General features: G+C 61.5%; 3 protein-coding genes across 3 annotated transcripts; 2 read left to right on the forward strand and 1 right to left on the reverse strand.

Annotated features, from left to right (window-relative positions):
• Positions 1 to 249: 249 nt before the first annotated feature.
• On the forward strand, positions 250 to 3,461 carry RPS18 (ribosomal protein S18). Its single transcript, XM_078848767.1, has 6 exons — positions 250 to 352; positions 955 to 1,053; positions 1,716 to 1,802; positions 2,153 to 2,254; positions 2,890 to 2,981; positions 3,348 to 3,461. Exons 1-6 carry the CDS (start codon positions 350 to 352, stop codon positions 3,421 to 3,423), a joined length of 459 nt encoding a protein of 152 aa, XP_078704893.1. The 5' UTR covers positions 250 to 349; the 3' UTR covers positions 3,424 to 3,461.
• Positions 3,462 to 4,703: 1,242 nt separating this feature from the next.
• On the forward strand, positions 4,704 to 14,917 carry WDR46 (WD repeat domain 46). The gene is given in 18 exon segments (XM_078848737.1): positions 4,704 to 4,776; positions 5,423 to 5,608; positions 5,779 to 5,859; positions 6,043 to 6,155; positions 6,402 to 6,489; positions 6,736 to 6,797; positions 7,096 to 7,200; positions 7,513 to 7,663; positions 7,855 to 7,990; positions 8,655 to 8,754; positions 9,115 to 9,268; positions 10,683 to 10,830; positions 11,043 to 11,137; positions 11,402 to 11,497; positions 14,203 to 14,267; positions 14,269 to 14,314; positions 14,655 to 14,687; positions 14,690 to 14,917. Coding segments are annotated over 18 exon segments (1,779 nt in total). The 5' UTR covers positions 4,704 to 4,722; the 3' UTR covers positions 14,756 to 14,917.
• Positions 14,918 to 15,758: 841 nt separating this feature from the next.
• B3GALT4 (beta-1,3-galactosyltransferase 4) lies at positions 15,759 to 20,040 on the reverse strand (the record flags this gene model as incomplete). The annotated part of the gene is made up of 1 exon (XM_078848403.1): positions 15,759 to 20,040. A coding segment is annotated over one exon (1,068 nt), but the record flags the coding sequence as incomplete, so codon positions are not given.
• Between the last annotated feature and the right edge of the window lie 401 nt (positions 20,041 to 20,441).

Here is a 20,441-nt window from a genome sequence, read left to right on the forward strand (position 1 = left end):
CGGGAACGGAAGAGAGTGACTGGCATGAAAATGCCCCCCGGAGTCAAAGGGGGTCACCCCCACCAAATAGAGGGGATTTAATCCCATAGGAACCTTCTATCATGGGGCAGGTTTCATACCCGGACCGGACATATGGTTGCCCAACCAGGTAGCGCTGTCCCTAGGGGAACTCTGCGGGAGGATGACCGGAAAGACTACGGCGAGGACCGGAAGTCTGTCGTCTCTGCCGGAAGGTGAACTGCCCTGACCGGAAGCTTATCTGCCTGTAGGGGGAGTGTCTATAAAAGGCATCGCGTCACTTCCTCTCTCTCTTCCGGACGGGGTGAGACTAGAGCGCGGAGTAGCCGCCATGGTGAGTGGGGGGGGATCTGGGTTCATCCGCCCCGGGGAAGGGGGCAGCGGGGCTGGCGAGGGCTTGTCCGAGAGGGTGGAGCCAGGGCTTTCTGGGGCGCCCTCCATTTCTAGCTGGGGGCTTCCTGCGGAGGCGATAGGGGGCAGAAAGGGTCGCTGGGGGGAACAGCCGCGATCAGATCCAAGGGGCGGATAGAGACGGGGCGGGAATTGGGGTCCATCCGCGCCGCAGCTGGGGGGCGCGGGGCCCGCGAGCGCTGCCTGGAAAGGGTAGAAGCGGGGGGGTCCCTATTTGTTGGGGGGAGGAGTCGGGGCTCCAGGGGGACTGGCCCTGGAGTGGGGAGAAGCTGGGAAGTGCTGGCTCCTGGGGGGTAGGAGGGGGCTGCTTGGGGAGGGGTCGGGGGCTCGGGGGGGCTGGCACTGGAGGCAAGGCTGGCGGGGGGCTGGCTGGTATCTATAACAACCAGGTATGGGGGGGCTGCTTCCTGGAGGAGCAGAGGTTTGGGGCTGATTCCTGGCTTGGGGGGAGTGTATCCCCAGTGGGGGGGGGCTGATAGGGGGCAGTTCTCCTCTGCTGACCCCCCGCCCCCATTTTCTCCACAGTCTCTTGTGATCCCTGAGAAATTCCAGCACATCCTGCGAGTGCTCAACACCAACATAGATGGGCGACGGAAAATCGCCTTCGCCATCACCGCCATCAAGGTGAGGGGGGCATGGCTGGGTGTCTGTCCCCCTCCCGGGGGGCACGGCTGGGTGTCCGTCTCCCCCCCTCACCTGGGGGGCTTGGGAATGCTGTACCAGAGAGAGAACGTTGAAAACATCCCAGTGCCTCTGTGTGCATCCATGGGGTGCCCTCCCTGGGGAGATGGGGTTCTGCTGTGGGTGCCCCATCTCTAGTTCAGGCCAGGGAAGACTTAGGGGCCAAGGCTGACCCAGTGTGGTGGAGTGGCCAGGCCAGCCCTGGCGGAAGGAGAGGTGCTGCACAGCTGGGATGGAGAAGGGGGTCAGGCATAACCCAAACCCCTCCTGGGAGTGGGGTTCTGTCCCATCGAGTGGCACCGAGACCACCCAGAGAGAGATTGAGTCTGCTCTACAGCCTTAGCTAACAGCCTTGTGGCTTTTAGCTCCTGAGGTCCCAGGTTCCACCCCGTGGCCTGTCTGTTACACGGGCAAGGGTGGGGGTGTATATGGAGACAGGTATGGGGCAGGGGTTAGATCTGGGCTGTACCATGGGTGTCTCTTGAAGCAGGTTCTTGGGGGGGGGGGGGGCGCGGTCCTGCTCTTGGCATCAGAGACGGAGCTTCCTGGGAACCTTATGGGGTGGGGGGTACTGGGGCCGTATTGACGTTTCTTCCCCTTTGCAGGGTGTGGGTCGGCGCTATGCCCATGTGGTGCTGAGGAAAGCGGACATTGACCTGACCAAGAGGGCTGGGGAGCTGACAGAGGATGAGGTGGGCAAGGGCGGGGGTGGTCTCTCTGGGACCATGGGGGATGGCATTTGTCTCAGATGTGGGGGGCTATAAGGGAAGCTGGGGTCTCTGGGATGAAGGTGGTATGGCTTTCACCTTGGGGTCTGGGTGGGGAGTTGTGGAGTGAAAGGGGGGCTGAGGCGTGGGGTGTATCTGAGAGACAGCTGAGGGGTGTCTGGGGTGGGTGGTGAATTTTTGTGGGGTATTTAGGTGTAGGTTGGTGTCGAGAGTATGGGAATGTCTTGGACGGGGGATGTCTGGGGTGAAGGAGGGAGGTCTCTCTGGGGTGAAGGGAGCCCCCTGCCTGACCCCATCTCTGTGCCCCCCCACAGGTGGAGCGTGTCATCACTATCATGCAGAACCCCCGTCAGTACAAGATCCCCGACTGGTTCCTCAACAGGCAGAAGGACGTCAAAGACGGCAAATACAGCCAGGTGAGAGCGGGGTGCTGAGCCCATTGCTAGGTGTGTGTTTGGGGGAGCTCTGATCAAAGCAGTGTGGGGCAGGGCTTGTTCCTTTCCCCACTGCAGGGACTGCTCTGGGGTCCCGTAGGCAGCAGGGGACTTTGTCATCCCAGTGTGTTGGGGTGGCACCAGCCCATTGGCTGCCACTAGGGCCCTCACATGTCTCCCAGGGCTGGTTGTCACTGCAGAGTTAACAAGAATCCTGTCCCAGCATGCATGCCCTAACCCTAAGTTCAAACCTGCTACAAGGAAAGACTTTTTATACGTGCCCTGTACTTACTTTGTGGAACTCACTGCCACAGGATGTCTCTGAGCCAGGTTCACAAAGGGATTGGCCATTTCTGTGGCTCAGACTGTTCACAGCTGGACCAGTTCATGCTGACAACGGGCAAGGATCTCAAACCTCGTGCTGCAGGGCAGAGCTGATCTCTGATGATCACAGATCAGGAGAAGCCCTGATGTGGGGCAGATTGTCCCACAGCTGCCCCTGTGGGCTCTTCCCCAGCTGGCGGTGGCCCCTCTTGTGGAGGGAAACTGGGCTGGATGGCTCTGAGCCAGTCCAGCTGTGCCTGACTTCCCCTCCCCCATGTCTCTTTCCTTGTCAGGTTCTGGCCAATGGGCTGGACAACAAACTACGCGAAGACCTGGAGCGGCTAAAGAAAATCCGGGCGCATCGGGGCCTGCGCCACTTCTGGGGGTACGAGAGGAGTGAGAGTTGTGGGGGTGGGAGGGGTGAATGGTGGGGCCTAGTGAACAGGGGTGGGTCCGTTTGCCTACTCCCTGTGAGATGTGGGGGGTCCCCTTCATCCTTTGCTGCAGAGTGGGGGACGGGTGGGTGAAGATAAAAGGGGTCATTGGGTTGAATAAGGGGAGGGGGAACTGGGTGCAGAGCCTTTGCATGTGGGTGTAGCAGGGGGTTATGGGACAATGAAGAGCTGGGCTGCAGGGCCATAGGGAGTTGGCTGGGGGGTGGATTCAGAGTTGGGGAGGCAGGTCTGGAATCTGGGAGCAGCAGCAGGGCGGGCCGGGGTCTGGGCCCGTCTCACTCCCCTCTCTCCCCCAGGCTGCGCGTGCGGGGCCAGCACACCAAGACGACTGGGCGCCGGGGCAGAACTGTCGGCGTCTCCAAGAAGAAGTAGTGTCTGCCCTGTGTCTGCAATAAAGTGCTGTTCTCAGAGCTGCCTTCTCACTGTGTGGGGAAGGGGGATCTCTGCGGCTAGGGAGTGGCCCCCAGTGGGGAGAGATTAGGGGGTTGTCATCGCCTTAGTGGAAGGGCAATGGGGAGGAGTAAACCTGGGCACAGGGCTGATTCCGTAGGGTGGCGCTGGAGGGGGTTGGTGTGGGACTGGGTCTCGGGGGGGCCCTCCCGCCCATGAACTGGGTAAGGGTGGTCCGTGCAGCCCCAGGGGTGTTGGGGCAGGAGTGCGGGGTTCCTTGCTGCATCCTGCACTACTCACAATTGGCAGTGGGGTACAGGATGCCTCTTCATAGCCTGTGCACAGTGCTTCAGACCCTGCACCTTGCCCCACCTGCGGCTGTGCCCTCCTGCGGGATCCCTGCGTAAACAGCCCCCTGCCCCACCTCGGACAGCTGCACCTCACCAATGGGATGCGGAGATGCAGAAACGGGAGTAGTGCACGGGGGGTGATTTTCCCTCTGGCAGGGCCCTGGCCTGCCTGCTGCTGGAAGCGGGGTCCTGTTCTGCCATCTGCACTTCCAGCAGGCGGTCGATAAGCTGGAGGAGTCAGCGAAGAGCCTTGAAAACAGAGAGGAATGGAAATGTCTCCCGCTAGGCCCCCGGAGGTCAATCTGTGGGGCTGTGGGTGACCGGCTGTAGGTATCTGCTTGCCAAGCAAATGTCTGACAGTAGGATCCTTGGGCTGGTGCTGCAGTTACATGAGCTCACATGGGAAATAAGGCATCAATTTTTAATGCTGAGAGTAATTAAACCAATTTCCACAAGCGGGTGGGGGTGGATTCTTGGACATGGTTGGGTTTTAAATGAGGATTCGCTGCGTCTCTCAAATTAATTCAGTGCTGGGGGTTATGGTGGGGCTGGTCGCTGCCCTGTTGGCCTTGGACTCTGTGAAACCCCCTGCCCCTCCCCAGAGGTGGCTGCATCTCTGTGCCCAGTAGCGTGGAGCTCCTGAGTTCACCCTACCACGTGGGCTGTGGTGAATGCCGTGGCCTTCTCCCGCCGGTAGGTCTGTATGGGATGGTCCAGGCCTGTGCCCTCACCCAAGATGGCCGCCGCGTCTCCGTAGCTGGCGAGTTGCCCTCGCCCATAATGTCAGCTGCACGGCTTCACTACCGGGCAGGTTGTCGCCGCGCTGATTGGCCGTGGGCTCAGTCGCCTCGCTCCGTGATTGGGTGCGGCGGCCACGACCGGAAGAACCTGGCCCGCAGCTGGAGGCTGCACGTGGTTGCAGGCGCTCAGGATGGAGGTGGTGGCAGGGAGCGGGATGCAGGGGGGGCCAGCCGGGGCGGGCAAGGTGAGTGCCGGGGAGTGGGGCAGGGATTCCCCGGGGGGGTGGTTACCCCATGTCATAAGCAGGGAGGGGGCAGGTCACTAACACGAGTCGGTGCATGCAGGGGCCGAACACGCAATTACAGGGGTTTGGGGGGGGAGTTTATTGCCCCCATGTCTGTGGGGCGGCGGGGTCTCTCGGGCTCCTCTAGTAACCGGGGGACACGGGGCAGGGGCTGGCTGTATCCGTGGGGCGTCCCTGCTTGTGCGCGGAGTGCTCTGGGGGGCAGGGCTGGCCCTCTTGCAGCCCGCGGGGCACTTGCCCCCCTATCCCAGCAGGGGACTAAGTCTTTCCCTGTTGGGGGCAGACCCCCTCCCCCCGACTGTGTGTTGTGGCTGGTGGTTCTGCCCGGCGGGGCGGGGGGCACTCCCCATCAGGCCAGTGGGAGTGGCCGGCTATTCTGCCCTGTGGGGCAGGTATCTCTGCACAAGTTGGGGGGCAGTTTCAGTCCCTGTCCTCTGTACCCCCCACCCTCCTAGCTAGGGGAACTAACTCCCCATGTCTCATCCTCTTGCCAGTCTCCCCACCTCCCGAGCTGAGGGTAACTGATTCTTCCCCCCGATTCATCACCCCTTTCTCTCTCCCTCCCCCCCACTTCAACCCCCCGAAGAAGAAGTTGACGAAGAAGCTGCAGCGCTATTGGGAAGGGGCCTCCCAGCCGGACACCCCTGAAGCCGCCCCCCTCAGGGCCAAGAGGCCTCGCAATGAGAAGAGCAGGCTGCAGGCTGGGGCAGAGGGGAGCCTGGAGGCCAGGAAGGGGCTGCCGGCGTCAGGGGCTGCAGGCCAGATCTCTGGGGTAAGGCTGAGAATCCTGGGGGGCTGGCCATGGGGGGAGGAGGGGCAGCTGAGGTCAGGGGGAGGAGGGCCGGGGGTTGCATGGCAAAGGGAAGTACCTCTAGGGGGAGAAGGGGGCCTGTAGCAGGCCCCTCCCACCCCCTATCTGTCTGTGTGTCCCTCTCTCCCTAGAAGAGGGACCCGTTCCCCGGCGCCGCCCCCCTCCCCCTCCACAAGGTGAAGAAATTCCAGCGGGGCCAGAAATCGCAGCTGGTGAGTTGAGGGGTGTGGTGGAAACTGGGGGGCAGCTGGGTGCCTGGGGGTTGCCAGGCAAGGTCGTCCCTGAGGGGGTTCCCCCATGGTTACTGACCCCCCCAATGGTGGGGGGCGGGAGGGACAGGGCCACGTGCGGCTCTCACCCCATCCGTCTGTCCGTCCGTCCATCCACCCCCCCAGGCAGGGGCGTCCAGCCGGCGGCTCCGGGACCATCTGGCCTCGCTGGAGCAGAAGGTGGAGCTGGCAACACAACAGGCTGCGCGCATGGAGCTGCTGCTGCCCGAGGAGCCAGGGTGAGTCGTCGTCCCCCCCCCCCGGCCCCCCAAGCTGGGGCAGCTGCCCCAGTGCCCCCATCGTCTCCTCCCTTCGGGCCCCCGTCCGGTGCTGCCACTTGAGCCGGGGCTGCCTGCTGGTTCTCCCCGCCCCGGATGGGATGGGTGACCCCCCTTCCCCCACACACACGCCCCGGCTCCCGGCTGGCTCCCCTCCCACACCAGTGCTGGGTCCGTTCCTGACTCTCACCCCCGTCCCCCCTGCAGCTTCCTGGAGGGGGACCCCGGCGAGGACACCTGCACCATCGCCCAGGCTGACATTGCCGAGGCCACGGACATTGTCAGCGCCACTAAGGTCAGAGACACCCCCATGCGCCGGGTCTGAGGGTGTCGTGGGGTGGGAGGAATGGCAGGGGGAGGGGCTGCCCCTAGGAAGGGGGGGGTCACTGGGCAGTATTGCAGGGGGGATCCCAGGACAGCATCTCAGTGGTGGGGGGGGGGTTGCCGGGGGGATCCCGGGGCAGCGTCTCAGTGGCGTGGGGGCAGGGTCACCGGGGTTGGGGGTCCCTGTGCTGTGTCTAACCAGGTCTCTCCCCCATAGCACTTTGAGCTGAGACTGAACCAGTTTGGCCCCTACAGGATGGATTATACCCGACCTGGCAGGTGAGGGAGGGGGCAGGGAGGAGCATGTGGGGGAGAGTAGGAGGGAGCGGAACCCGTGGGGCAGGTGGGAATCAGTGGGGAAGGTGTGGGGGCTGGCTGTACCTAGGTAACATATCTTCTGGGGAGGGGTTGGAGAGGCAGGGCCCAACTGGGCTCTCCTGTGTCAGGGAGGGCCTGCGTCAGGGACCCCTGACCCCGCAGGCCTCCCCTGACCTGCTCTGGGGGTCCCAGAGGGGCAGGTCAGGAGACATACGGAGACTGGATTGTGTGTGTGCTCCCCTCCCATCTCCCCACGCAGGCATCTGCTGCTGGGGGGCCGGCGGGGCCATGTGGCAGCTCTGGACTGGCAAACCAAGTCACTGCTGTGTGAGATCAATGTCATGGAGACGGTCACTGACGTCACGTGAGTGTGCGACTGGGGGGGGAGTGACACCCGGGCGCGGCACGCGGCACAGGGGGGTCCGGGGGGGCGGGGCTGCATCCGCTGCTCCCGGCAGGTGTAACGGTGCATCAGCAGGGCATGCCCATCGCACGGGTGGGCGTGCGTCGGGAAGGCGAATGGGCACATCCGTGCCCGCCCACGGCCGGGGAGGCTGGGAGAGTTGCACGAGGAGGCGTGTTGCACAGACGGAGTTTGCAGGTTGCTCACGGGCTGAGCCGTGCAGCGGGACACCTCGTGGCCCCCCCACCCCCCGTCTCATGCCCCCCGTTTCAGGTGGCTGCACACGGAGACGATGTTCGCGGTGGCCCAGCGGCGCTGGCTCTACGTCTACGACAACCAGGGCGTGGAGCTGAACTGCCTGAAGCGCTTCAATGGGGTCCTGCGCATGGAGTTCCTGCCCTACCACTTCCTGCTGGCCACCGCGGTGAGTGCTGGGGCGGGGGGCCGCTGTGGGGCGGGCCGGTGGCCGGGGTTCCCGCTGCCCACCACAGTGAAAGAGGGGGGCCTGCACACCAGGGCTCCTGCTGGCCAATGCTGTAAAGCAGGGGGTGGGCTTGGGCACCAGGGTTTGGGGGGCTGGTGCCCCACTGACCCCGCCCCCGCTCCCCCGTGCAGAGCGAGACGGGGTTCCTGCAGTACCTGGACATCTCGGTGGGGAAGGAGGTTGCTGCCATCTGCACCCGGGGGGGACGCCTGGGCGTGATGGGGCAGAACCCGGCCAACGCCATCATCCACCTGGGGCACAGCAACGGTGAGACCGCCCCACTGCTACCCCCCACTGCTATCCCCCAACCCACTGCTGCCCCCTCTGCTCCACCCCAAACCCACTGCTACCCCCGAACTCTTCCCCCAACCCCGCCCCAACCCACTGCTACGCCCGACCCGACCTCACCACTACCCCCCAACTCTGCCCCCAACCCCGCCCCATTGCTACCCCACCGCCCTCGTCCACCTGGGGCACAGCAACGATGAGACATCCCCTGCCACCACCTGTACCCCATAACTGGAGCTCCCCCCCCCCCACAGCGCCAACGTCCCCTGCCCCACACTACTAGGAGTGTTTCTCCCAGGGCCCTCACACCCTGTGTGTCATCCCTGCCCTGCCCCCCCCGGCAGGGCACAGCCCCCTGGCCCAGCCCATCACTGGGGCAGGCACCGGTTCAGACAGCGACGTTCCATCAAGCTCTTCAGCGTGGCCCCATTCTGGCCTGGGGAACCGCTGGCCTCATCTCCTTCCTGCCCCCTCAGCCTGGCCTGGTTAGTCAGACCCATTGCTATGACAGCCCCTTAGCCCCCCCACCCTCAAGCGGTGAACCTGGCCCTGTCCATCCCTTCCACCACTCGCTAACCCCTTGTGCCCGGTGGGGGGTGACCCCTCGTTAACTCCTCGTGCTCTGTGGGCCCTCCCCCCGCAGGCACGGTGACCCTGTGGAGCCCCAATGTCAAGGAGCCCCTGGTGCGGATGCTGTGCCACCAAGGGGGGGTCCGGGCCGTGGCCGTCGACAGCTCCGGAACGTGAGTGACTCGGGGGCAGCAGTCCTGCCATGGTGGGGAAGGGGCCCGAGTGGGGTGAACAGGGAAAAGGGGCTGCAGGGGTGCATGTGGGGAAAGGAGGGGAGCTGGGGGGGTCTCCCCCCACTTCCCCCCAGCTACATGGTGTCATCAGGGCAGAGGTGGAATATGGGGGGAGGGGATGGAGGCTTGGGGCTGGGTCATGGTGTGGGTCTCCCCCCAACCTTCCTTGGGTGGGATATGGCGGGGGTGGGGGTCACGCTGTGACATGGCATGTCACAGGTACATGGCGACGTCGGGGCTGGGGTGACACTGTGCGGTCGTGGGGGATCATGCTCTGGATCTCCCCCCACCTCCCCCTAGGTACATGGCGACATCGGGGCTGGACCGGAAGCTGCGCGTCTACGACCTCCGGACATATCAGCCCCTGCACTCCCTGGTGCTGCCCATGGGCGCCGGGCACCTGGCCTTCAGCCAGCGGGGGCTGCTGGGGGCCGCCTGCGGGGATGTGGTCCAGGTAACGATCCCCCCTGGCTCTGCACACACAGACACCCCCCTATTCCTCCCCCCACATACTGGCACCTGGCCTTCAGCCAGCGGGGGCTGCTGGGGGTAGCTGTGGGGCCGTGGTGCAGGTAAAGGAGGGGCCCTTATACTCCGGGCTGTCCCCCTCTCTCTCGCTGGGCTCAGCAGGGCCCCATCCGCCCTGCATCCTTCTCCCACAGACTAGGTATTGCTCAAACCCCCTTCCCATCCCCCCCCCCCGAACTGCTTTGGAGAGAGGTAAATAGTGGTGTCCCCCAGGGGTCTGTACTGGGCCCAGTCCTATTCAACATAGTCATAAATGATCTGGGAAAAGGAGTAAACAAGGAGGTGGTGAAATTTGCAGATGATACAAAATTACTCAAGATAGCGAAGTCCAAAGCAGACTGTGTAGAGTTACAAAGGGGTCTCATAAAACTGAGTTACTGGACAACAAAATGGCAGATGAAATTCAGTGTTGATAAATGCAAAGTAATGTACGCTGGAAAACCTCATCCCAGCTATACCTACAAAATGATGGGGTCTAAATTAGCTGTTACCACTCAAGAAAGAGATCTTGGGGTCATTGAGTGGATGTTTCCAAAGAACTGTCCACAATGTGCAGCGGCAGCCAAAAAAACAAACAGAATATTATGAATCATTCGGAAAGGGACAGATAATAGGACAGAAAAGGTCATATCACCTCTCTATAAATCCATGGTTCGCCCACACCTTGAACACTGCGTGTGGATGTGGTCGCCCCATTTTAAAAAAAGATCTATTCGAATTGGGAAAGGTTCAGAAAAGAGCAACAAAAATGATGAGGGGGATGGAAAGGCTGCTGTATGAGGAGAGGTTACTAAGACTGGGACTTTTCAGCTTGGAAAAGAGACGACTAAGGGGAGATATGATTAAGGTCTATAAAATCATGACGGGTGTGGAAAAATTAGGTAACGATTTGCTCCTTCTCATAACACAAGAACTAGGGGTCACCAAATTAAATTAATAGGCAGCAGGTTTAAGTATTTTTTCACGGATCGCACAATCAACCTGTGGAACTCCTTGCCAGAGGATGTTGTGAAGGCCAAGACTATAACAGGGTTCAAAAAAGAACTAGATAAATTAATGGAGGACAGGTCTATCAGTGGCTATTAGCCCGGATGGGCAGGGATGGTGTCCGTGGCCTCTGTTTGCCAGAAGCTGGGAATGGGCGACAGGGGATGGATCTCTTGATTTCTTGTTCTGTTCATTCCCTCTGGGCACCTGGCATTGGCCCCTGTTCTGATGAGCCTGGGCCCTGTCTGTCCCCCACCCGAGGGGGAGCTCTGACTGCCCTATGCTCTGACAGCCCCTATGAGCCAGGCCCTGCTGCAGGCGCTAATCCCCCATGTCTGCCCCTCCCACCCCAGGTGTACCGGGACGTGCCCATGCACCTGCCTCGCAAGCCCTACCTGTCGCACACGCTGCCCCGGGCGGCCCACGGCCTGCGCTTCTGCCCCTTCGAGGACGTGCTGGGCGTAGGGCATGGCAGCGGCATCACCAGCCTCCTGGTGCCAGGTATGGCCCCCCACTATGTCCTCATAACCTCCCCACCCCCCATGTCCACAGTGCCCAGTAGCTGACCTGCCTGTCATATGCCCCCCGCTACAGCCTGTGGGGGCCTGGTACAGCTGTGTGGCTGTGTCCATGGTAGAGGGGGGATGGGTTGTTGCCCACCCCCTCCCCCCACTAACCTCCTGTCGTCCCCCCCGTCCCCCCCCGCATCCCAGGTGCTGGACAGGCGAATTTCGACGCCCTGGAGAACAACCCGTTCCGGAGCCAGAAGCAGCGGCAGGAGTGGGAGGTCAAAGCCCTGCTGGAGAAGGTAACGTCGCCCCACCACCACCACACAGTGCCCAGCCCCGTCCCCCCACCGTGCAGCCCCAGCTGGGGGTCAGCTGGATCCCTTGGTCCAAGATGCTAAGGGAGGGACCTCTGGGGCTGGGGGGAGGGGTTCACGGGCACCCCTTGTGGGGACACCGGGGTGGGTAGCTGGGGTGCCTGCGGGGGCACCGCCAGGAGGGGTGGTGTCATGGGAGGGGGGAGCCTGGGTGGTCCGTGCCGCCCCTGACAGCTTGGCCCCCGGCAGATCCCGTCGGAGCTGATCACGCTGGACCCGAGGCAGCTGGGCCAGGTAGATGCCATCACCATGGAGCAGAAGCACCAGGAGCGAGTGGCGCGGCTGGTGAGCGACTTGGGGGGCACCGTGGTGCATTGTGGGAAGTGGCGGGGAGACACGGTGGGGCGTTGCGGGGACCGGGCAGTGCCGTGGCTGTCTCGCGGGGGCGCCGTGGTGCATTGTGGGAAGTGGCGGGGAGACACGGTGGGGCATTGCGGGTTGTGGGGACCGGGCAGTGCCGTGGCTGTCTCGCGGGGGCACCGTGGTGCATTGTGGGAAGTGGCGGGGAGACACGGTGGGGCATTGCGGGTTGTGGGGACCGGGCAGTGCCAGGCTGTCTCGCGGGGCGCCGTGGTGCATTGTGGGAAGTGGCGGGGAGACACAGTGGGGCATTGCGGGTTGTGGGGACCGGGCAGTGCCGTGGCTGTCTCGCGGGGGCGCCGTGGTGCATTGTGGGAAGTGGCGGGGAGACACAGTGGGGCATTGCGGGTTGTGGGGACCAGGCAGTGCCGGGCTGTCTCGCGGGGGCGCCGTGGTGCATTGTGGGAAGTGGCGGGGAGACACAGTGGGGCATTGCGGGTTGTGGGGACCAGGCAGTGCCGGGCTGTCTCGCGGGGGTGCCGTGGTGCATTGTGGGAAGTGGCGGGGAGAGTGAGGGGGGTGGCACAGTGGGGACCAGGCAGTGCTGGGCTGTCTCGCGGGGCGCCGTGGTGCATTGTGGGAAGTGGCGGGGAGACACAGTGGGGCATTGCGGGTTGTGGGGACCAGGCAGTGCCGTGGCTGTCTCGCGGGGGCGCCGTGGTGCATTGTGGGAAGTGGCGGGGAGACACGGTGGGGCATTGCGGGTTGTGGGGACCAGGCAGTGCCGGGCTGTCTTGCGGGGGCGCTGTGGTGCATTGTGGGAAGTGGCGAGGAGACACGGTGGGGCATTGCGGGTTGTGGGGACCAGGCAGTGCCGGGCTGTCTCGCGGGGGCGCCGTGGTGCATTGTGGGAAGTGGCGGGAGACACGGTGGGGCATTGCGGGTTGTGGGGACCAGGCAGTGCCGGGCTGTCTTGCGGGGGCGCTGTGGTGCATTGTGGGAAGTGGCGGGGCGACACGGTGGGGCATTGCGGGTTGTGGGGACCGGGCAGTGCCGGGCTGTCTACGCGCTATCTCAGAGTCGCCGTGGGTGCATTGTGGGAAGTGGCGGGGAGACACGGTGGGGCATTGCGGGTTGTGGGCACCGGGCAGTGCCGGGCTGTCTCGCGGGGGCGCCGTGGTGCATTGTGGGGGGGGAAGTGGGCGTGGGGGAGACACGGTGGGGCATTGCGGGTTGTGGGCACCGGCAGTGCCGGCTGTCTCGCGGGGGCGCCGTGGTGCATTGTGGGAAGTGGCGGGGAGACACGGTGGGGCTTGCGGGTTGTGGGCACCGGGCAGTGCCGGGCTGTCTCGCGGGGGCGCCGTGGTGCATTGTGGGAAGTGGCGGGGAGACACGGTGGGGCATTGCGGGTTGTGGGGACCGGGCAGTGCCGGGCTGTCTCGCGGGGGCGCCGTGGTGCATTGTGGGAAGTGGCGGGGAGACACGGTGGGGCATTGCGGGTTGTGGGCACCGGGCAGTGCCGGGCTGTCTCGCGGGGGCGCCGTGGTGCATTGTGGGAAGTGGCGGGGAGACACGGTGGGGCATTGCGGGTTGTGGGCACCGGGCAGTGCTGGGCTGTCTCGCGGGGGCGCCGTGGTGCATTGTGGGAAGTGGCGGGGAGACACGGTGGGGCATTGCGGGTTGTGGGCACCGGGCAGTGCCGGGCTGTCTCGCGGGGGCGCCGTGGTGCATTGTGGGAAGTGGCGGGGAGAGTGAGGGGGTGGCACAGTGGGACCGGGCAGTGCCGGGCTGTCTCGCGGGGCGCCGTGGTGCATTGTGGGAAGTGGCGGGGAGACACGGTGGGGCATTGCGGGTTGTGGGCACCGGGCAGTGCCGGGCTGTCTCGCGGGGGCGCCGTGGTGCATTGTGGGAAGTGGCGGGGAGACACGGTGGGGCATTGCGGGTTGTGGGGCACCGGGGGCGAGTGCCGGGCTGTCTCGCGGGGGCGCCGTGGTGCATTGTGGGAAGTGGCGGGGAGAGTGAGGGGGGTGGCACAGTGGGGACCAGGCAGTGCTGGGCTGTCTCGCGGGGGCGCCGTGGTGCATTGTGGGAAGTGGCGGGAGAGTGAGGGGGTGGCACAGTGGGGACCGGGCAGTGCCGTGGCTGTCTCGCGGGGGCGCCGTGGTGCATTGTGGGAAGTGGCGGGGAGACACGGTGGGGCATTGCGGGTTGTGGCACCGGGCAGTGCCGGGCTGTCTCGCGGGGGCGCCGTGGTGCATTGTGGGAAGTGGCGGGGAGAGTGAGGGGGGTTGCACAGTGGGGACCAGGCAGTGCTGGGCCTGTCTCGCGGGGGCGCCGTGGTGCATTGTGGGAAGTGGCGGGGAGAGTGAGGGGGTGGTCTCAGTGGGGACCGGGCAGTGCCGTGGCTGTCTCGCGGGGGCGCCGTGGTGCATTGTGGGAAGTGGCGGGGAGACACGGTGGGGCATTGCGGGTTGTGGGCACCGGGCAGTGCCGGGCTGTCTCGCGGGGGCGCCGTGGTGCATTGTGGGAAGTGGCGGGGAGAGTGAGGGGGGTGGCACAGTGGGGACCAGGCAGTGCCCGCAGTCGCTGTGGCATGTCAGGAGCTGGTGGGGGGAGAGCAGAGGGGCACTATGGTGCATTGTGGGATACAGAAGGACTGACTCTCTCTCCCTCCCTCCCCTGCCCCCCAGGCCTTCGACCCCCAGGCCAAGCCGGCGTTCCAGCCACGACGGAAGCTGAAGGGGCGCAGCTCAGCGGAACCTCCTGCGGCGTAAAAAGAAGGTGGCGAATGAGGAGCAACGGGTACGTCTGTCCTTACTGTCCACCTGTCTGTCCCATCCGCCCTTGGGCCAGTCCTTACCCATCAGACTTTGCTCCCCACCCCCAAAAGCCAGCTCTCCACTTCCTGTCTCAAACAGGACTTCCCGTGTGCCCCGCCCCCCACCACAACTCCCCTCTCCAACTGGGCCAGTGACATCAGGGGGCATCTCTCCCCCATACCCCAGGGCTCCATTACGCTGTGAATTGGGGGGTGAGGTGGGGGGGTTGGTTCCCAGGGTCGCCCCCGCGCTGGGTCGTGCCCCCCCCAATTGGGCCATTTACTGGGGTGTCCCTGGCTCACCCCCGCTCCCCCTCCCCCCAGACCAAGATCCGGAAGAGCCTGGAGCAGCAGCAGAGGTGGAGCGAGAGCTGAAGGCGGCACCCCGGGCTCAGAGGTCGGCTCTGGATCGATTCAGGAAATAACCTCGTGGGGGTTGGGGGGGAGAGGATTGCCCCCCATGGGGGCGAAAGGGGTCACGAGCGTTACCCATCCCCTCCGGGGTAAGGGCTGTGGGGGTGGGAGCAGGGTGGGGTCCCCCACTCACCCTGCACTGTCACCCTGATATTTTTGTATTAAAGTTGTCGTTGGCTTTGTCTAGCCTGGCTCTGGTTTGGGGCAGAGAGGAGGAGGGGGTTACTCGAGGGGAGTGGGGAGCATGGCTGGGAGCCGAGTGCAGACCCGGGGGGTTCGGGTGGTTCTGTACAGCGGGAGTGTTTGGGGGAGGGGAGGGGGTTACTCGAGGTGGGGGGCATGCGTTGGGCGGAGCGGGGACCGTGGCTGGGAGCCGAGTGCAGGCTCGGGTGGGTCTGTACAGCGGGCTGGTGCTGAGGGCACAAAACTGAGCACGGGTTCCAAATGGCGGAGACGTTTCTCTGGTGCGGAGGACTGGCAGGCGTTAGACCTGTCAGGGCTTGCCCAGCCTGCCATCCCCACCCGCTGCCAGGGACCCCAATGAGCAGGTACCAGCTCCTTGAGGAAAAGGGGGGTTCCTGTTCCCGCCCACACACTAATTACAGAGTCTGTGCCCACCACCACATCCCATCCCATCCAGTCTATGTGCGAGTGCTTCCCCAGAGCTGGGTGCAGCACAGGGCCCTTGTCAGGGTTTCCTCCCCACTCTGAACTCGGGGGTACAGAGGTGGGGACTCACCTGAAAGACCCCCTAATCTTATATTCTACCATCTTAGGTTAAAAACTTCCCCAAGCCCCAATTCCTTCCCTCGTCCTTAGATGGTATCGCTGCCGCGACCACATGATTTACACATAATTCAGGAAAGGGTCACTTGGAGTCCCTATTCCCCAAAATATTCCCCAAACCCCTTCACCCCTTTTCCTGGGAGGCTTGAGAATAATCTACCAACCAACTGGTTTGCAGTGTGAGCACAGCCCAAACCCTTTATCTTTAGGGCACTAAAATCAATCAGGTTCTTAAAAGAAGGATTTTTATTATAAAGAAAAAAGTAAAAGAATCACAGCTGCAAAATCAGGATGGAAGGTAACTTTACAGGGTAATAAAAAGATTTAAAACACAGAGGACTCCCTTCTGGACTCAGCTTTAGTTACAAAACAGAAATAAAACTACCTCTTAGCATAGGGAAAATTCACAAGCTAAAACAAAAGATAACCTAATGCAGTTCCTTAGCTCACTTACAATTTCTGTAATTTTTAGATGGATTATTCCAGATATATTTTCAGGAGATGTTGTCCCTGCTTGGCTTCTCTCTCGGTCCAGAGAGGGACAAAAAAGAGCACAAACACCACCACCCCCCCCCCCCACACACACACACATTTGAAAGTATCTGCTTTCCTTATTGGTCCTTCTGGTCAGGTGCCAACCAGGTTATTTGAGCTTCTTAACCCCTTACAGGTAAAGCTTGACAGCCCTCACTAGGCGTGGCACAGACCCATGAGCGAGAGCAAGCCTACCCCACCGTTGGGCCAGGCGCTGCCCAGAGCCTGACCGAGATCAGGGCCCCTGTTGGGCTGAGCCCTACACAGACTGACCCTGACTGTCCCAGCGCGCTAGGAGTTCTGGTTCCCCCCCCGACCAAATTCTAACCCACTAGCTCAGTGATATTCAATGAGAGCTACCCACGGGCCAATCTGAGAATGTTATGACACAAGGCAGCCCATTGGTACAGATGTCTGACAAAAAGCACTTCAGCTGCCATAAATAAAGCCCCTCCAACGAGAGGCAAGGAAAGTATTAGTGATTCTCTCTTCTAACACAGTTATAACTCAACATTATTACCTGTGTTTGTGGCACTCGCTAGTGGGAGAGGTGACAGCACCAAACGTGATGAGTGGGTTGTAGGTGGTCTGGCCAAGGCCATGCACGCATGAAGATGCTCGTCCCTCAGGTGATGGCGGTACTGGGTTTTTATAGCATTCATGGCAGAAAACCCAGCTTCGTAGAGGTACATTGGTCCGAACACGGTTAAAAGCCAGATGCTGGCTATTCTGAAACTGATCAGCGGACTGAGTCCAGAACTTGCAATGTCCCGCTTCTCTGGATTTTGCCTTCAAGACATCTGAGCTCTTGAGCTTACAATTTCTAATAGAAAGGCCCCTTCATTGATTGAATCAAGAGTGTTCTTTGCTTCAGAAGGGCAAGGGCCATCAGCAGAGAAAACAAATCAAATCAAATCCTTGGGAATTTTAAAGTTCTCAAATCCCATTTATAATTTTTGATCAGATTGTTCAGGAATTTGTGCAGCGTTTTCATCGAGGTTTCATCTGTAACAACACCACATAATGTGGGAAAGTGCAACAGCTTTCCTGCGAAGTCTGCCTGAAAATTTTCAAGATTCCTCTGAAAGGCACACACTTTTTCAAACAGATATCTGACACTGCTTGCATGACCGTGGAACTGCAAGCTGAAGGAATTCAAGTGACCAGTAATATCACACAGAAAAGCTACTTGTGACATAATTCATAAATTCCAGGAACTTGCAAGCCTTGTTGTTTTTGTGGTTTGAAAGGAATTCTATTATTTCTTTTGAAGCGCACAACACCTGTATCATGAATCCCACTGCTTAACCAGCGAATATCATGCTGCAACAGGTCACTGGATTTGGCTGAAATGTCTCGTAAAACAGTTTTATAAAAACAATGTTGCAAGCTAGAAGTTGAGCAGATGCGGGATTGGTGTCCCCTGTTTGCCAGAAGCTGGAATGGGCGACAGAGGATGGTTCCTTCCTGTGGGGTAGGTTTCTAATAGTATTAAGCATAAAAATTCTACCTTGAAATTTCACCATCATAAAATCTAACAAACCGCACTAGCTGGGGAGTGTAACTTAAATGATTCGTCCACTGCAGGAGACGTGTGTTTGGCGTTTTTAAATCAGAAAGCAGCGTTGACAGACAATCCACATAAATTACAAATATCAGCCACTGTTTGCACTGCCATGGAATCGGACAGGGGAACCTGCGTCACACGGGTCACAATGTCAACTTTGTTTTTATCCCTGGCAAAGAGCTCCTCCAGCATTTCCAATGTGCGCTCTTCACGAGCTCGGCATCCAGGAAAGGCCTTTTCCTTTTAGCTAGTGCCCACATTCTCCAACGAGAGGCAGCTGTTGCTTTCCCCTGTACAGTTGCTGATCTCGTGAGAACATTTCAGGTGTGACACGAAGACTTCATGTTTTCAATTTTGTCACATTTTGCAGCACCATGAGGAGCCAGGCCGCGTGGAAGTGACTGTGCTTTGAGTCAAAGTGGCGCCTCCCGAGGCGACCTTACAGACAGATCCAGTGGTTTGGTAGAGGAAACACCAAGGCTTTGTATTTAAATGCGACAGCATAACAAAGAGAAAACACACTGTGCAGCTTGGGTTAAAAGCTTGGTTTTCGCTGTCGACTTTGCGACGTTTACTCCCCCACTCGCATCCGTTTCCGGCTCCATTTACATCACCAATGATAAAACAGGCGGCCTCCCAACTCATTCGTAGCCGACGCTATGGGAGAACCTAAGCTCCAGGACGTTACTTACGAAGGAAGCCATAGGCAGCACACAGCTGATAATGAATTTAGTTACAAAAGCATTTTTTTAAGGTGAGCTGCCGGGTCACATTTGGCCCAGGCCACTCACTGAGCATCACTGCACTAAGAGCTGGCGTTAGAACCCAGGAGTCCGGGCTCCCAGCGCGCCCCTGCCCCACTTAGGGCCCTGGCTCTCAACCTTTCCAGACTACTGTACCCCTTTTAGGAGTGTGATTTGCCTTGCGTACCCCCAAGTTTCACTTAACTTAAAATCGACTTGCTTACTAGCTCAGCCATAAAAATTGTGTCAGCCACTATTACTGACAAATTGCTACTTTTCCATTTTCACCATACAATTATAACAGAAATTGATTGGAATATAAATCTTGTGTTTGCATTTCAGTGTATAGTACATCGAGCAGTATAAAGAAGTCATTGTCTGTATGAAATTTTAGTTTGTACTGACTGGACTAGTGCTTGTTGTGTTGCCTGTTGTAAAATTAGGCAAATCTCTAGCTGCGTCAATGCACCCCCTGGAAGACCTTGGCGTACCCCAAGGGTACACGTGCCTCTGATTGAGAACCACTGGACTAGAACCCACTCCCCTCCCAGAGCTGAGGATAGAACCCAGGAGTCCTGGCTCCCAGCCCCCCCGCCCCTCACAGACCCTCCAGCAGAGCTAGCACCTTGCACCTCAGCACCCCCAGCCCCCTATGCAGTGGGGTACAGGATCCCCCTTCTCCCCCCGCCATAGCCCAGGCTGCCTCCAGCGCCTGAGGGCCCACCTGGTGCACACTGTACAGCACCTCCCCATAGCAGCAGGGGTCCATGGGGTAGTGGGTGGATCCAGCCATGCGGGCTGTGTGGGTGGGGGCCAAGCCAGCCCAGCGAGCGCACAGCCCCACGTAGACGTCCTCCAGGGGCACGGGAGGCACGTGGGGGGCGGCCCCCAGCACCCACAGGGCAGCGTCGCTGGACAGCACGTAGGCCGTGCCGCTGCAGTAGGGGGGGAAGGCCCGAGCCGGGTAGGCGGAGGCCGGGACGTGGTGCCGGTTGCTGGGGTCGCGGTTGGGCTGCACCCGCCAGTGGACCCGGCCCAGGTAGAGCTGGCGAGGGCTGGGCAGCGCCCCCAGGTGGCGGGCCAGGGCAGGCAGGTTGAGGAAGACGTCGTCATCGACTTTCACCACAAAGGCGGCGCTGGGGCAGTGGGCGGCCGCCCAGCCCAGCAGCATCATGGTCTTGAGGGTCAGGTTGGCGTAGGTGTCGGCAAAGCGGCCCTGGACCAGGTCTCCGTGGCGCTGGGACTCCTCCTCCAGCCGGGCCTGCTCCTCGCCCGAGCCCGGTGCCCCCAGGGCGAAGAGCGTCCGCACCGGGTACCCCCCGGCCCAGCGGGCGCCCCCCCAGCTGGCACGCACCGCCTGGCGCTGGGCCGTGTGCCCCGGCGCGCTGGCCACCAGCACCAGCAGGAAGGGGGCCCGGGGCCTGCAGGCGTCCACGTTGGGCAGCAGGAAGGAGTCGGGGCCAGGCAAGGGGGGGTCTCCGTGCAGGAAACCCCCCCTGCCTCCCAGGAAGGGGGCCAGTGACCACGATAGCAGCTCCTCCCCTGTGCCCCCAAGCACGAGGCTCACAAGCGCCAGTCCCCCCAGCCCTGTCAGCAGCCCCCGCCGCAGCCAGGCAGGGGGGCAGCGGTGGGGCAGAGCCGGGGGGCCATACGGGGTGAGGATGGGTCAGCAGGTGATGGAGGTTGCCTGCAAGAGAGAGAGAGAGATGGGGGATCACACACAGAACACCCCCCAGTGCCCCTGCAGCCCCCCAGTATGAGCCCCCCACTACCCTGCCCACAGCCACCCCCCTTGTTCCGGGGAGGCAGGGGCAGTGGATGGAGGGAGAAGGCCAGACAGAGGCACTTCGTGGGGAGGGGCTGGGAGCACTGTGGATCGGGGGCGAGGGGGGGTAAGCAGCAGAAAGGGGTCAGGGGCCAGAGGGGGACGGGGAAGGGGGCAGGAGCCGGGGGGACGCGGCGAGGGAGGGGAAGGGGGCAGGGCCCCAGGGAGGGGGGAAGGGGGCAGGAGCCGGGGGGACACGAAAGGAAAAGGGGCGTAGCAGGGGCTGTGGGAAGAGGGGGCAG

Source organism: Lepidochelys kempii, chromosome 14, assembly GCF_965140285.1.
Source record: "Lepidochelys kempii isolate rLepKem1 chromosome 14, rLepKem1.hap1, whole genome shotgun sequence".
NCBI classification, from domain to species: Eukaryota; Metazoa; Chordata; order Testudines; family Cheloniidae; genus Lepidochelys; species Lepidochelys kempii.